The sequence below is a fragment of the Protobothrops mucrosquamatus genome, unplaced genomic scaffold, assembly GCF_001527695.2.
Source record: "Protobothrops mucrosquamatus isolate PMUCROS unplaced genomic scaffold, P.Mucros_1.0 scaffold2685, whole genome shotgun sequence".
Lineage (NCBI taxonomy): Eukaryota > Metazoa > Chordata > Lepidosauria > Squamata > Viperidae > Protobothrops > Protobothrops mucrosquamatus.
In genome coordinates, this window is record NW_015388732.1 from 15,783 (window position 1) to 33,282 (window position 17,500).

Genomic DNA, 17,500 nt, shown 5'->3' on the forward strand with positions numbered 1-17,500 from the left:
TAAAGCAGTGTTTCTCAACCTTGACAATTTTAAGGCGTGTGGACTTCAACTCCCACAATTCCACAGCCAGCATTGCTGGCTGTGGAATTCTGGGAGTTGAAGTCCACATGCCTTAAAATTGTCAAGGTTGAGAAACACTGCTCTAAAGGATGTGGAGAGAGAGAGAGAGGACTAATCCAGATAGGCCAGAAGGAGACACCCCCCCCCCCCCAAAAAAGTCCTGGATTCAGGATTAGGACTCAGGAACATCTCTGATCCAAGAGGGCAGTTTTTACATCAGCTGTTGTGGGGAACCCAGAGGTTTTGCCAATGAGGGTTTTCCACACACCCCCAGCCCCCAGCCAAAGGACTCACTTTCCGGACCGACACTCGGCAAATGCAGGGGTCCAGGAGCCCCGTGGTGGGATTAGCGCTCATCTTGCAGATGAAGGGGAATTTCTTCTTCCAACGCACGCAGTTCTCTTGAACTTCTTCCCTGGGGGGGTTGGGGGGGAGAGAAAAAAAAAAACCAAAATAGGCAACCAGATTCTTCCAAAGGTTTGACGCTTGGGAAGGACTGCAAAGATCCCTCAGAAGGAAGGAAAACCAATTCTGGACAGGCGGTCCTCGACTTGAGCCCACCATTTTTCTGTCGCTGTGCGAGGCGGTTATTACGTGAGCTTCGCCCCGTTTTACGACTTTTCTGGTTGTTAAGTGAATCGCCGCAGTTGGTGAAGTTTGCAAGACCGTTAGTTAAGTGCATGGGGCTTCCCCTGCCGGCGCTGCTGGTCGCCAAAGGGGAATCACGCGAGCCCCGGGACGCCGCAACCGTCGTGAAGACGAATCAGTTGCCGGGCGTCTGAATTTTGACCACGGTGACGCCGCAACGGCCGTTCAGCGTGAAAAACGGACTTAGGTCGCTTTTTTTCCCCAGCGCGGTCGTCATTTTGAATGGTCCCTAAATGAATTGTTGTATAAGTTGAGGACTACCTGCATGGTAATTCTCGTCAATCTACTGCTCTCAAGTCAGAGGACATACTTCAAAATAAAGGCCATTTCCCCCCCCCCCCTCGTGAAAACTCAACTCCCGATCCGTGTTCTGGAAGAACTCATTTCGCACCATTGTTTCCTTGAGTGTTTTGCTGAAAAAGCGAAGTGGGGAAAAAAAGCAACACCAAAACCCGCAACTGCCCACATCAAGGAAAAGATGCAGCTGGCTCAGGAAAAAAAGAAAAATGGTCAACTTGAAGAGGAGGAGACTTGCAGAAGCTTTACGTGGGTTGGATCAGATGAGAAGAGAAAGAAAGAAAGAAAGAAAGAAAGAAAGGAAGGAAGAAGGAAAGGAAGGAAGGAAGAAAGGAAGAAGGAAAGAAAGGAAGGAAAGAAGGAAGGAAGGAAGGAAGGAAGGAAGGAAGGAAGGAAGGAAGGAAAGAAAGGAAGGAAGGAAGGAAAGAAAGGGATGGATGGATGGAAGAAGGGAGGAAGGGAAGGAAAGAGATGGATGGATGGGTGAATGGATTGGTAAATGGATGGAAGAAGTGAGGGAGGGAAGGAAAAGAGATGAGAAGAAGGAAGGAAGGAAGGAAGGAAGGAAGGAAGGAAGGAAAAATGAATAGCAGAATAACAGAGTTGGAAGGGACCTTGGAGGTCTTCTAGTCCAACCCCCTGCTCAGGCAGGAGACCCTAGACCATTTCAGAGAAATGGCTGTCCAGCCTCTTCTTAAAAACCTCCAGAGGGAAGGAGGGAGGGAGAGGAAGAAAGAGAAAGAGGAAGGAAAGAAGGAAGGAAGGAAGGAAGGAAGGAAAGGAGGGAGGGAGAGGAAGAAAGAGAAAGAGGAAGGTAGGGAGAGCGAGACCAAGCCAACTCAAGTTGCATTGAAGACAATAGTCACTTTCCCCCACTGCTCTAAATCAGCACGCAATTTGTGACGATGCAAAACTAAACAATATGTGAATGTGGTCCCTTAGTGCTAGTACGCCAGGATTCAACCTGTCAACCAGCCCATGAGGTTTAGGCCTTTGCGACGCCCTCAGAGATCAACAACGGCTCTCGCTTAACGTGGTCCTTTTTGATCTGATTTTGTGATGCCCCGCTGGAAGCGTCGCACCATCGAAAATCAAAAGAGAAAGGACAGCCCTGAAACTACAAGGCCGTGGTGCTTCAACCACAGCCATCGGCGGAAAGTTTGACCCGTTTCAGAAGAATCCGGATGCAAAGGAAGGAAACGGAGGGAGGGAGGGAGGAGCGGAAAAGATAACCCACAAGCAGAGGTGATCAACACAAGAAACTCAGCAATTGGGTCTGGTTTCTCACTTGCTCCATCACACAGTGGCCACATGCACATCTGGGATCCGTTTCTCCCACATGGAAAGTTGGAGATGAGAGATAAGATTTCAGATGCCCCCTTCGGGGTTTTTTTGGGGGACACTATCCTGCAGCAAAGCTGAAACTCAACCTCAAAGATCTCAAGAGGAGGAGACTCCGATTCTGGAACCATACACATTGTTCCTGAAGGCTACAAAGACCTCACTTCCTGTTCCAAAATCGGTGTCACCTCCTGGAAGGTTGAGACCGATGGTTTCCTTGAAACCCCAAGAGCTGAAAAGCCATTGAGAAGGTGCTTTGCAGTTGATCTACTCCTACTTTCCCAACCAGTTGGTCAGGATGGTAAGACGTGTATGCTGACTAAGAGACACGTCACTGAGAAGCAATTCCTTTTCAAGGATAGACCGGAAGAGGAATCGAAGATGTTTAGGAGTGGATGAAGCTTGCAGACCTTCATAAACAACCTAATGTTTCTTCTACATGATCCTGGAAAGAGAAGACAATTAGACAGGTGGGGACAGAGAACCCATGCCTCCTTCACACCTCTTGGCACAACTTGTTGGTGTCTCCCAAAGGTGCTTTTTCAGGAGGCAACTGGGCTTTCTTGTTTTTCTTTGAAGACCTTTCGCTTCTCATCCAAGAAGCTTCCTTCAGCTCTGACTGGAGGGTGGAGGATGGAAGGATTTATACTCCTTGCAGACAGCTGGTCATTTGCCTTCTTTTGGAGAGTCGTTGAGGCCACTTGGAGGTTTGTCTGTGTCCTCAGGGTCACCTGAGTGGTGCAAATGGGTGTGGGGCCTTCTTGGCACTGCTGAAAAGGGCTGCGTTGTGGAGCTGTGCTTTCTGCAGGATGTTTTCTGCCCTGTGTCTGCAAGGAGTGTAAATCCTTCCCTTCCCCACCATCCGGTCCGAGCTGAAGAAGCTTCTTGGATGAGAAGCAAAAGGCCAACAAAGATGATTAGAGGTCTGGAGGCTAAAACATATTAGGAACAGTTGCTGGAATTGGGTATGTCTAGTTTAACAAAGAGAAGGACGAGGGGGGACATGATAGCAGTGTTCCAGTATCTCAGGGGCTGCCCCAAAGAAAAGGCAGTCAAGCTATTCTCCAAAGCGCCTGAAGGCAGGACAAGAAGCAACGGATGGAAACTGATCAAGGAGAGAAGCAACCTAGAACTAAGGAGGAATTTCCTGACAGTGAGAACAATTAACCAGTGGAACAACCTGCCTCCAGAAGCGGTGAATGCTCCAACACTGGAAGTTTTTAAGAAGAGACTGGACGGCCATTTGTCTGAAATGGTATAGGGTTTCCTGCCTGAGCAGGGGATTGGACTAGATGACCTCCAAGGTCCTTTCCAACTTTATATTATTATTATTATTATTATTATTATTATTATTATTATTATTATTATTATTATTATTATTATTATTAACAACGAAGTCCGGTTGCCTCCTGAAAAAGCATCTTTGGGACAACCATGGACTGAGGACTGAGAACCTCCATAGACATTGTTGGTGTCTGTCTAACTCACAAACATAGTTTCTCCAGACCATGTTACTGACATCTAACCCTGTTAAAGATGTACTTCTTTAAGGAGGGGCTCCGAAAAACAACAAGATACACACTTGTCCCCTTTTTCTTCTGATATTGGATCCTGCCCCTTGTTCAGACCCCAGCCATTTACTGGCTGATGTCCGTGGAGGGATGCTCAGCTTGGCTGCCAACTCAACAACTTCGGCATCACCGTTCTGGAATGTCGTTTCCCCCTCTAAACTACACAACAAAAAATGGCTGAAAAGAAGACCAACCAGCTGCTTTTCATTTTTGTTGTTTTAGTTTCAGAGAGAGAGGTCACTCTCTTAGCCAACTGTTAATTCCAGAAGAACTGTGTCAGAGAGAGAGAGAGAAAAACATTTCAGAACATCCCTTTTTCATGGCCAGACCTCGCCGTGCCAAAAAGCATTTTTAATTCTGATTTTTTTCCCCCCACCCCTGGGCTGTAAGATCTGCAAAGGCGTGGTGGTGGGTCCGTGTAGGAAAATGCTTTTAAAAGCTCGTGGTGAACACCCCAAATCTGCAACATTGTGCAGGATTTCGCTCTTTATGTACGAGCAAGGAAATCTGGTATCAGATGCTAGAGATCAGAAGACGTTTTAAACCAGCGTGGGTGAGATAAAAGCATCAGTTGACGGGAACAGATGAAATCCTGTCTGCAAGCATTCTCAGGGTACAAATTAAAGGAAAAAAAACCATGGTTTGAACGGACTGTAGTATCCTACGTATTTCAACAGGCTTCTCTTGTTTTACAGCTGCTAAATCCATGTTCCTGGGATGAAGTGACGTAGCTTGTTCCACCACCACCACCACCCTTCCAGATCCCAAATTCAAGAGATCTTAAAGCAGTGGGCACAGACCCTTATGAGTCAAGGAATCCCGCAACCTCATAGTTAGGGCTTGGGATCACAAGTAGCTTGTCTTCCCATCAGCTGTCCTGACAACGCAACCAGTCAGGGCGAAAAGTCACTCCTTCGTGACTTGGCGCACATCATGCGAGACACAACTGAGCCAAAGTTGATGAATGTCCAGCTGTTTTGTTCTCCGAGGCTTGTTTGTTTCACAAAACAGGGCAGTAAATTCACCAAGACAAGTAAGTCATCGCTAACAAGGGGATGATGTAAACTTCATTACCAGTTGAGCCAAACCGGGGTGATGTATCTCAGTTTTTCTCTGAAGGTCCTTCTTCTACCCACAGAATTACACTCATCCTTCCCCAAACTCACCCAGGGTTTGAGTGGCCTCTGCTCCCCCTCCCCTCCCCAGTTTCCAACAGGCTTTTGACAACCCAGTTCTACCTCTACTTCCAGTTTGTCACAAAGCCAGCATTCAGACCCAGGGCTAAACCGTGATGAACGCCAACCCTGCCATGTGCAACACCAGTTTTGGTCACCAAGATGGTAAAAAAGACGTTGAGACTCTAGAAAGAGTACAGAGAAGAGCAACAAAGATGATCAGGGGACTGGAGGCTAAAGCATATAAGGAACGGTTGCTGGAATTGGGTATGTCTAGTTTAATGAAGAGAAGGACGAGGGGGGACATGATAGCAGTCTTCCAGTATCTCAGGGGCTGCCCCAAAGAAGAGGTAGTCAAGCTATTCTCCAAAGCGCCTGAAGGCAGGACAAGAAGCAACGGGTGGAAACTAACCAAAGAGAGAAGCAACCTAGAACTAAGGAGAAACTTCCTGACAGTGAGAACAATTATCCAGTGGAACAACCTGCCTCCAGAAGCGGTGAATGCTCCAACACTGGAAGTTTTTAAGAAGAGACTGGACAGCCATTTGTCCGAAATGGTATAGTGTTTCCTGCCTGAGCAGGGGGTTGGACTAGATGACCTCCAAGGTCCCTTCCAACTTTACTATTATTATTAATTTAACACCAGTTTATAAGCCCAGTTTTATTTGCAAGCTAAACACAATACGGATCTCCGGGCTGAGAAAAACAACATGATTCGCTAGAGAGACCCGCCACGTACACGGCGTAGGTAAGGGAACGGCTACGGTTTATGTCTGAAACGCGGTGAAATATCCTTCTGTTACGAAGCAGCCCTGCATTTTAAGGCATGGGTGATTCTTTGGCAGGTCACACAGATAAAACACAAGGGGAAGTGGTCCTCTCGGGGATTTAAGACTGTCTTGGCAGGAAAACAGTCTGCTCATGAACTTCAAGTCCCTGCCATAATATAAAGTTTATGGCTCCAGCTTTCTCCGTTGTTACTGGAAGAGAACGTAATGCCAGTTAAGAACCCAGCCAAAGGAGGGGAAAAGGCAGAGAAGATTGTAAGGGCTGAGGCGAGACCGTAGCAGTGTTAGATCATGAGTCTGAATAACGTCTGAGCAGGGAACGCGACAGGGCAGATCAACCTCAGCTCTGATGGCCACGTGTACAGAAGAGGACATGGGTCATTTCTGGGTGGGAGCCATGGCTGCCTGCCAGAGACAGAACTATCTCAAGGGTCATTAAGCAAGCTCAGGCTGTAGGACAACTACAAACCTTTGGAATCCAGTGGCTCATGGTTACGCTCACTGGAGGTCCACAAATAAATCAAGGTTTGTAGCCTCCTGATCTCACAAGAGAATTTGAACTATTTCTGGCTTGTGGGAGAAGCTAGAAACACACATTTGGTCCCTGATTACCTGGCAAAATTGAGCCACATGGGACCTTCAAAAGCATGTTCCTCGGCTCTATGTCTACCTTCTCCACTCTCCCCCAAAATAGAATAGAGCTGGAAGAATAGAGCTTGGAGGTCTTCTAGTCCAGCCCCCTGCTCAAGCAGGAGAACCTATACCGTCTCAGACAGGTAAATGTCCAGTCTCCTCTTGAAAATCTCCAGTGATGGAGCGCCCACGATCTCAAGATGTATTAGGGCTTATTTCCCGATTAAGTCTTATTTTCGGGGAAATACGGTATTAAATGCATCCGTCTGGCTGATGATCTTAACTGGGGCTTATTTTGGGGGTAGGGCTTACATTATGATCGTCCTGAAAAATCATGCTGAGGGCTTATGTTCCGGCTGGGTCTTACTTTTGTGGAAACACAATAGCAATGGTTGGGTTTTATGGGTGGTCACCTCACCGTGTTCCGTGTTCCCTTCCCTTGTCCGTGTTCCCTTCCCCTTCGGTCTTTTGGGAGGAGAACATGGATGATTAAGGTGGTCCCTCATAAAATCCAACCACAGCTGGCAGAGCGGAGAAGGTAGAAACCGAGTTGAGGAACACGTTTTTGAAGGCCTCATTCCCATGTGGTCCCATTGGAACGACACGGATGCTAAAACTGTGGTTCTTGAGCACCAGGCGGAGAAAAGAAAGCTTTGGTTCAAGTGGCCACCGTGAAAATGGATGTACACAAAGAAGGCATAAGAAATGGAGACTCCAAAGCAGCTGACCACCGTCTTCTTCTCTGGAACGTTGAGTATCCCAGAACAAAATTCAGTCTTCTTCTCTGGAACGTTGAGTATCCCAGAACAAAATTCAGTCTTCTTCTTTGGAACGTTGAGTATCCCAGAACAAAATTCAGTGGGAACAAAATTCAGTCTTCTTCTCTGGAACGTTGAGTATCTCAGAACAAAATTCAGTCTTCTTCTCTGGAACGTTGAGTATCCCAGAACAAAATTCAGTGGGAACAAAATTCAGTCTTCTTCTCTGGAACGTTGAGTATCCCAGAACAAAATTCAGTCTTCTTCTCTGGAATGTTGAGTATCCCACAACAAAATTCAGTGGGAACAAAATTCAGTCTTCTTCTCTGGAACATTGAGTATCCCAGAACAAAATTCAGTGGGAACAGAAGGTGGACCTTTTTGTGACTATAACAAGGTTGTTGGTTTTTTTAGGATAAAAACTCAAGATTCTCATGCTTGAAAACTCCAAACCTAGTATTATCTCTAGGAGACCGTGAATTCTCAGCAATGCTTTCCTGACTTGGCGAGCTAACTAGCAATTTTTGAAGGAGTTGACTATGCGGAAAGATACCTTTTGAAGATGTCCCATGTTTTTCAGCAGCCCCTTCCCAGGCATCAAAGACTTAGGGAACAGACATCTCCCTAACTGGTCTTTAAGGTTGAAGTTGTTTTGATTTTGGGTAGCTCAAGACTGTGGGAAGAGTACGGTTCCTCACCACATTAAAAACCACTCTGCTTTTAATTGCGCTGTAATAGGGGACTCGGTGGACCGATTTCAAATCCTGCCCTTCTGAAATGAGGTCAGAAATACTTAAGAAGCCGAGAGCACGAGATTTAGTTCGGAAGAATTGATTAAACAGCCTGGCAGATAAGAAGCAGGCATCTTCAGCCAGGATTGTCACACAACAAGCACACAAAAGAATCGAAACCTCAAGACCTCATCCTATTTTTCTGGACTGTCCCTTTGGATGCTTTCAAACAACTGCAAACGGGTGAAATTCTATATCCTGATGTCCTAAGTCTTCCTAAAACCCCACAAGCAGTGAAAGAGCTAATACTCTACAGATAGTCCTCACTTAACAACCGGCTGTTTTAATCATCTTCAAAGATACAAGAGCCACGTAAAGCTCTTGGCAGTCTCCAACAGACACGTGACCGCCGGTTGGATGCGTCACCCTCGCGACGTTTTTTAACCAGTCGTATCGATGTATTTTCTTGAGTTTTCTTCTCCCCCCCTTGTTTATTTTGCTATTCTTTTATTTCGCCTTTCGCCTTGTTTAAACTTCCTTTTTACTGCTTCATTTTTTTATTGGCCGTGAAGTAACCCCCGTTGTTGTTGTTGTTGTTAGTTGCGAAGTCGTGTCCGACCCATCGTGACCCCATGGACAACGTTCCTCCAGGCCTTCCTGTCCTCTACCATCTTCTGGAGTCCATTGAAGCTCACGCCTCCTGCTTCAGGGACTCCATCCAGCCACCTCCTTCTCTGTCGTCCCCTTCTTCTATTGCCCTCCATCTTTCCCAGCATTAGGTTCTTCTCCATAGGAGGCAAATAAATTTAATAATAATAGTAATAATCTGACACAGTTTGTGATGTGTATTTTTTTTTGCTGGTTTTCAGCAAAAGCAAATGCACGGGTTCACTTCAACAACAGTGTTCGTTTAACAACAGTTGCAAAACACACACACAAAAAAGGGCCGTAAAATCAGGCAGGGTAATGGGATGACTAACTTAACAACCGGCAAGATTTAGGACCATAATTCCAGGCTCAATTAGGGTCATAAATATACTAATTGGTTCTTTCTCCATGGAACCTTGGCTTCAAAAAACAAAAAACAAAACCTCCACAGCCTTCAGAACTTCTGTTCTTCCATTTGTGTCAACTGAACAGTGACTCACTTGTATGACTACTAGATATCCTCCCCACATGCTGTAGATCCCAGAAAGAGGGCTGTTTCCCCCCCCACACACACACACACCATCTCTTTTTTTAGACTGTCCACCTTTCAAAGAATGCTACTGCCAAGGATGGCTTGTTCTAGGCTAGCCACCCACATCTTTCTCTCAAAATGATTGGAGTAACCATCTTGGTTGGGTCTCCATGTTTTAATCCAGTTGCTCTCCAAGTCCCGAGTCATCCCGAGGAGCGAAAGAGGCTTCTGGAAAACAATGCAAAGAACCAGTTTGGGGGAAACTGAAAGAAACTCAACCTATTCTTCCGAAGCAGCTGAAGGCAGGACAAGAAGCGACGGATGGAAACTAATCCAGGAGAGAAGCAACCTGGAACTAAGGAGAAACTTCCTGACCGTTAGAACAATTAATCAGCGGAATAGCTTGCCTCCAGAAGTTGTAGGTCAGACATGTCAAACACAAGGCCCGGGGGCCAGATGTGGCCCGCGAAGTGGTTTCATGTGGCCCGCGAAGCCACCCTGGAAACAGTGAGGGAACGGCCCCCGCTGCCTTGGCCCTAGCCCAGGCCGTCCGGGAGCCAATGTACAATTTTGTGGTGGCCATCTATGCTGAAACGCATTCAGTCTTAGCTCCACAAGGCCGTCTGGAAACAGCGAGGAACCAGCCCCTGCCGTGTCGGCCTCGCCCCCTGGGTGCATGCTGGGGAGGTATCACCCTTTATGAGGAATGAAGAAATGCACCATCGCATTTCTTGGAAGTGGCCAGCAAATGGCCCTCGCCTACTTCACATATCCGGCTTGATGGGCTCTGCCCTGGTCCCACCCTCTTTCTGCCAGAGACCCTCAGATCTGTCCCACTCCTGCCCAGGCCCCCACAGGCACCCTTGACGCGAATGATGTAGAGCTGGCCATGCCCACCCAGTAGGCCACACCCACTCCACCCAGTAGGTCGCCCCCCCCCAAGGGTAACCGCAATGCTGATGCGGCCCTCAATGAAATTGAGTTTGACACCCCTGTTGTAGGTGCTCCAACGCTGGAAGTTTTAAAGAAGAGATTGGACAGCCAAGGTCCCTTCCAACTCTGTTATTCTGTTAAATAACATTTTTTCCAGTAACCTTAAGTCCTTAAGCAAGGTCTCTAGCTTGAGCAGGGGTTGGACTAGAAGACCTCCAAAGTCCCTTCCAACTCTGTTATTCTGAAAGGAGGGCTGATTTCTCCTTTTTTCAAGTTCACTTTGTGGACATCCAGATGAATTGGAACCGGGACACGTCAGCTGAAAAGGCTGCTCCTAGTCACAATGAACTCTTTGGCTTTCTTCTCATCATCGTCTTAGGAAGGAAGTGCCAGCCAAACCTGAATTGCATCACACTTAAAGAGACCCAAATAAAGACTAGGGTGACACTCCAACGTGCTTAGACGTGTCCCTCCTGGCGTTGGGCCATCTGATGCTCTAAACCAGGATGCCAACGTCACCACATTGGCACACTGAAAGTAAACAACCATCTTGCACAGAATCCAGTTCTTGCTGATGCACCTCAACGGCCTGGCCAAGAATCCTTCAACAGCAGAAGATGTCAAGGCAGTGCTGGCTGGGATTTCTGGGAGATTTAAATACAGGGTTGTTGTTGTTGTTAATTGTGAAGTCGTGTCCGACCCATGGACAACGTTCCTCCGGGCCTTCCTGTCCTCTACCATCTTCTGGAGTCCATTGAAGCTCAGGCCTACTGTTTCAGTGACTCCATCCAGCCACCTCATTCTCCGTCGTCCCCTTATAATAATAATGATAAAGTTGGAAGGGACCTTGGAGGTCATTTAGTCCAACCTCCTACTCAGGCAGGAAACTCTACACCATTTCGGACAGATGGCTGTCCAGTCTCTTCTTAAAAACTTCCAGTGTTGGCGCATTCACCGCTTCTGGAGGCAGGTTGTTCCACTGGTTAATTGTTCTCACTGTCAGGAAGTTTCTCCTTAGTTCTAGGCTGCTTCTCTCTTTGGTTAAGTTTCCATCTGTTGCTTCTTGTCCTGCCTTCAGGTGCTTTGGAGAACAGCTTGACTCCCTCTTCTTTGTGGCAGCCCCTGAGATATTGGAACACTGCTATCCTGTCCCCCATCGTCCTTCTCTTCCTTAAACTAGACATACCCAATTCCAGCAGCTGTTCCTTATATGTTTCAGCCTCCAGTCCCCTAATCATTTTTGTTGCTCTTCTCTGCACTCTTTCTAGAGTCCCAACATCTTTTTTACATCGTGGTGACCAAAACTGGATGCCGTATTCCAAGTGTGGCTTTACCAAGGCATTGTATTGCCCTCAATCTTTCCCAGCATTAGTATGGAATTCTGATCTTTCCTATCCGATTGATTTTTTTTGGGGGGGGGGGTTAGAAATAATTATTTTGTGGGTTCTGTTCCTGATATTTAAGAGGGACGAGATTGCCCAGTGCTGGAATAATTCAGAACGCCAAACTTTATATACGCAGCGGGACAGAGAGAGAGATACAGTCAAGGTCCCAGGAACACATCCGACAATAGTTAGCAACTGGTGATGTTTGAATGTGCCAAAAGGAAAACATAAAATACACAATTATAGAAGAATGATATTAACTGCATTTAATTACGGGTGTACATGCATGAGAAAGCCACATATTTTAATTGAAATGAAAGCCAAATTAAATTAAAATTCAGCTTTTGACTTTCTTTTCTTGACCATGTTCTGCAGAAGGATCCTAGCACAGCCCTTCCAAATTCAAAACTGAGCCTCAAAAGAGAGAGAGAGAGAGAGAAAAAAGACATGTACTCTTGAATTAAGATACATTTTTATCCAAATCAGGCTGGGAGACTTTAAAGGCGAACTAAGCAGAGAATAACAAACACAAGCCTCTCTTTGTTTCCAGTATGCTTATCCTCAAAATGACACTTTTTGCCATTTTTCATTTCTTTAAATAAACAAGGGGAAACTGGTGTTTCATGTCCCAGGGACACTCCATTTCCTTTCGCTCTCCTTTTTAAACTTGGGATTATTTTACTTGCACCCGTAGAACAAAATAGGATTTCAGCTGCAACTTTGGTTTTTTTGTTGTTTTTTTTGCCCAAGTCTTAGACTAAAGACTTGTGCAAAGAGAAGAGCAACAAAGATCATTAGTGGACTGAAGGCTAAAACATATGAAGAACGGTTGCAGGAATTGGAGATGTCTAGTTTAATGAAGAGAAGGACTTGGGGGGACAGGATAGCAGTCTTCCAGTATTTGAGGGGTTGCCCCAAAGAAGAGGGAGTCAAGCTATTCTCCAAAGCACCTGAAGGCAGGACAAGAAGCAACGGGTGGAATCTAACCAAAGAGAGAAGCAACCTAGAACTAAGGAGAAACTTCCTGACAGTGAGAACAATTAACCAGTGGAACAACCTGCCTCCAGAAGCGGTGAATGCCCCAACACTGGAAGTTTTTAAGAAGAGACTGGACAGCCATTTGTCTGAAATGGTATAGGGTTTCCTGCCTGAGCAGGGGGTTGGACTAGAAGGCCTCCAAGGTCCCTTCCAGCACTATTCTGAATAAAGCACCTGAAGGCAGGACAAGAAGCAACAGATGGAAACTAACCAAGGAGAGAAGCAACCTAGAACTAAGGAGAAACTTCCTGACAGTCAGATCAATTAATCAGTGGAACAACCTGCCTCCAGAAGTTGTGAATATTCCAAAATTGGAAGTTTTTAAGAAGAGACTGGACAGCAATTTGTCTGAAGTGGGATAGGGTTTCCTGCCTGAGTAGGGGGGTTGGACTAGAAGACCTCCCAGGTCCCTTCCAACTCTGTTATCCTGTTAAATAACTTTTCTTCCAGTCACTTTTACTTAAGTCACCTTAAGTCCACTAACCTTAAGCCGACTTTATTGCCTTGTTATAGATTATGAAATGACACATACGCGGCTGTGATTACTTTGTCCACCGAGTTAAGCTTTGCACACACAAATTCCTTAAGGAGAAATCCTGAGTGACAGACACATTCTTCCAGGGGGAGAATTAAGCAAGCATTTACTTCTCGCCTACGGAGATCCCCCAAACCTTACAGAGGGCGTAATCTCATAATGATTGAATTGGCTTATACCCCGTTGCATTCGTTATTGACTTTAATGGAGACCTATCCTTAACAATGGCCATTAGCAAAAATACAATTGTGTTTCCTCTGGAAACAATCGATAAATGGCTATATAATTGAAACCTGACCCTTGATTTAAGACATTTCCTTCACTTCCTGTAAAAGAGAACATGTCCATGCATGGTTCAAGGTTGGCTTGCAAGGTGAAACTGAGAGACAGAACACTCGGCTATATTTTTATTTGATTGACATTAATCTACATCCTCTAAAAATGTCTTGAAGTGTAGTTCCAATAATTCCCAACCAGCGTAGCCACAAGCACTGGATTATGGAAGCTGGACATATCCAAAGAAGATCAGGGGCGTTAGACTTTTGTCTTCTGCTCCTCATAACTGACCTTCTTTGGATAGGACTCACCTCAAGTCCCATAATCCACCAGCTAATACTTTGGGGGAAGCTGGTTGAAATTATGGGAACGACAGTCCAAGATACCTGTTAGAAGAAGGTAAGGAAGTCCCAAATCTGGACAGGATCTTAAAAACACCCCAACACAGCTCCAGCTTATCCGAGTTTCTGTTCTCCATTTCGTTGTGTCTGAAGAGTTGAATGAACTTTGGTGAACCTCAACCCAATGCGAGGATCCATCAGTGTGGAATACAGCCTGATGGGTGGGATGTATGGAGAACTTAGGAGAACCAAGGGGAAAAAAAAAAAAAAAGAGGATGGCCACAACAGATTTCTCTCTCTCCCCCCCACACCCCCAACTTCACAACAGCTCCGTTCCTTCATTTGTAAGGACTGTAGACTATTCATTCTGACAAACATAAGCACGACTGTTTCGCAAAGGATGGGACGGTTCTTCAAAACTCAAAATTCATGGCTGAAAATTTTCCGCTGGCTACTGAATGGTACCGCCTCGAGATTAGCTCAGGATGAAGTCACTGGGATCCATGCCACCGCTTTTGTGAGACCGTGGGCAGAGGACACTGTGACACTGGAGTGGGCTTTGAGAAATCAAGACAAATAAGACTGAACAGGCCACCACTGAGAAGGCTTCCTGTCAACTTAAACCATGGCTCAGAAACAACCTGCCATGCTGGACTGCACTCCACATTTTAAGAGCCAAAACCATGTACAGGTAGTCCTTGATTTACGACTATAATTGGGACGGGAATTTCTGCCGTCATGAAGTGAAGGATCATATAATAATAATAATAATAGTAAAGTTGGAAGGGACCTTGGAGGTCATCTAGTCCAACCCCCTGCTCAGGCAGGAAACCCTACACCATTTCGGACAAATGGCTGTCCGGTCTCTTCTTAAAAACTTCCCATGTTGGAGCATTTGCCGCTTCTGGAGGCAGGTTGTTCCACTGGTTAATAGTTCTAACTGTCAGGAAGTTTCTCCTTAGTTCCAGGTTGCTTCTCTCCTTGATGAGTTTCCATCCGTTGCTTCTTGTCCTGCCTTCAGGGGCTTTGGAGAATAGCTTGACTCCCTCTTCTTTGGGGCAGCCCCTGAGATACTGGAACACTGCTATCATGTCCCCCCTGGTCCCCCCCCTCTTCGTTAAACTAGACATACCCAATTCCAGCAGCCGTTCCTTATATGCTTTAGCCTCCAGTCCCCTAATCATCTAATCATATATATAACTGGGTCCAATCTTACCACCTTTTTTTGCCACAGCTGATAAGCAAATCACAGGGTTAAGTCACTTTTTCAGCACCGTCGTAACCCTGAATGCTTGCTAAATGAATGATCGTGAGTTGAGGACTACCCATTATCTGTCTTTCGAACGGGCAGGTGGTTAAATCAGTTCCTTTATTTCCGCTTTGCCCAGTGAAATCAAGGAAGCTTCAAGCCTCCAGTGTTGGAACACCCACAACTTCTGGAGGCAAGTCAAGAAATTTCTCCTTAGTTGTTTCTCTCGAGTAGTTTCCATCCGTTGCTTCTTGTCCTGCCTTCAGGTGTCTTGGCGAATAGCTTGACTCCCTTTTCTTTGGGGCAGTCCTGGAGATATTGGAAGACTGCTATCATGTCACCCCTGGTCCTTCTCTTCGTTAGACTAGACAGACCCAATCCCAGTGAGCACTAGATTCAGGTTTTCTCCTGGAAAACAAATCCACTGTACACAGACGGAGGGGGAAAAAAAATTACACAAGACCTGTCTTTACAAAACAGGATGCAGACTTTTGCTGGGACAGAAGTGTGTATCTTTCCTTTCTCAGGAGCATCTCTCCCTATACCTGGGTGGTGCAGCTAGGCAACAGAAGAAGAGCTGGCATGGGCTCCCGCTGGCCATAGAAACGTAGCTCAAGATGCAGCAGAATGGAAAGGCAACGGAGAGCCAGCGGGAGCCATTCACACGTAGCTTCAAGCAGAACATTGCTACGAGTCTTCTCAACCTCCAGCTTTCAGTTAAGCCAAACCTGCTCAGAAGCTGGTGGGCTTTTTTTTTTTTTAGATCTCCTGAGTTCCTGGAGGAAATCAAATCAAATCTATAGCTGGTGTCATGCTTCGACTGCTGGCAGTCAGCAGAGTTAGCCTGCAATACTGCATTCTAACCACTGTGCCACCACGGCTCACGCTGGCTGAACCAAGCTATTGTGGTTTGCAAACTCCGATTCACTTTAGAACAGTGGTTCTCAACCTTTTTAATGCCGTGACCCCAACCGGTCGTAAGTCGAGGACTAAACCGGTCGTAAGTCGAGGACTAAACTGGTCGTAAGTCGAGGACTACCCAACCGGTTGTAAGTCGAGGACTTTCCCTGCCCAGGAGCGCCGCGCATTGCGTGGTTCCGCCCCCTGCGCCGGCCGAGGCATAGCTGGCAAGCGGCAGAGACGGAGCAGGCCGACCACCAGCTGGCCCAGCCCAAGGGAGGTAAGGCACCCGCCGGAAAAGGGGAAAAAAAATGGCGGACAAAAAAAAATGGCGGACAGCCTTGCTTGGCGACCCCCGTGAAATGGTCGATCGACCCCAAATGGGGTCCCGACCCACAGGTTGAGAACCACTGCTTTAGAACCTGGGGTTTCCCCAAAAGACCATGTTTTTACTGTGAAGAGAATCTAAGTTTCAGAGGACTGGGAGTCTAACAACATTTTTAGGTTATGGGACACGTCCTGGTAAACAGGGTGCTTGGCCTAGTCCAGGGGTAGGCAACCTTGGCTCTTTTATGACTCGTGGACTTCAACTCCCAGAATTCCTGAGCCAGCCGTGCTGAGGGAAAGGGAGAGGTTTCCAAGCTGAGTCATGCTGGCTCAGGAATTCTGGGAGTTGAAGTCCACGGGTCATAAAAGAGCCAAGGTTGCCTACCTCTGGCCTAGTCTCTGCGTAGGCCTTCTCTCGGTTTCTCCAGTTGGACTCATTCCCAGGGATGACAAAGAGAATCCGGGGTCAGGAGAAACACGACAAACCCATGTCTGGTCAGGGGAATTTTATAGCCCAACCCACCCTACGGAAAATCTAACTCTGCCTTCTTTACTTCTCATTCACGCCACGAGTAGACCGTTGGTGATGGGAGGAAAAAGTTGGTTGCCTCCAGGATGCGGGGGGGTGTCAAAAGCCGTAACAGTTCTTACTCATCAACTTCTTCATTCTGCTCTATTGCACCCAAACCATGGTTTCCCCAGAAAGCCAGTGAACACCAAGAGGAACAGACTGTGATCTTTGCAACCTCGCCCGGGGAGTTTTCTGCCAGAGAAGAAACATCTTGCTTGCTCCTCAAAAGAGAAGTGTCTACGTAGAAGGACCGAAACGGGGCATCCAGCTATATATTTTGCAACTCAAGGCCTTAACACAGCTTCATGTTTCTCTACATCAAAGAGAAAATACATATTCATAGGGGATTAACGTAACTTATTCACTTCCCCTGTGACATTTCTTTCCACTTTTGATTTCTGGACGTGTCCTACCAGAGGGACTTTCAAGAAACAGTTGCAAAAGTTGCCAGTGTAAAAAAAACCACGCATGTCGCTTTTTTCAGTGCCGTTGTATCTTTGAACGGTCACTAAATGAACCGTTGTAAGTTGAGAACGACCTGTACGGAGAAATAAGCCGCCCGTGGAGCTAACAAGCTGTGGGGAACCCAAAACAACTCTCAGTGTCTCCTCAATTTCGCCTCCCAGAACCAGGAAATAATTCTGACTGCCGGAAATAACTCCTAACTGCAGTGGAAGGAAAGGATTTGACAACGTAGGGGGGAAAAATTCCAGATACCGACACATCCAGCAGGATGCAAAGCAGCACATTTTTGAGAATTCGT

At 46.5% G+C, this 17,500-nt stretch overlaps 1 protein-coding gene across 1 annotated transcript in view; it reads right to left on the reverse strand.

Moving 5' to 3' along the window:
• The window catches only part of LOC107296208 (protein FAM102A-like), a 33,991-nt gene that overhangs the window by 12,510 nt on the left and 3,981 nt on the right, over nucleotides 1-17,500 (reverse strand). Inside the window, exon 2 of the mRNA XM_015825558.2 lies at nucleotides 355-475. Coding sequence (XP_015681044.2) covers nucleotides 355-475 — 121 coding nt within the window. The remainder of the gene's footprint in view (nucleotides 1-354; nucleotides 476-17,500) is intronic.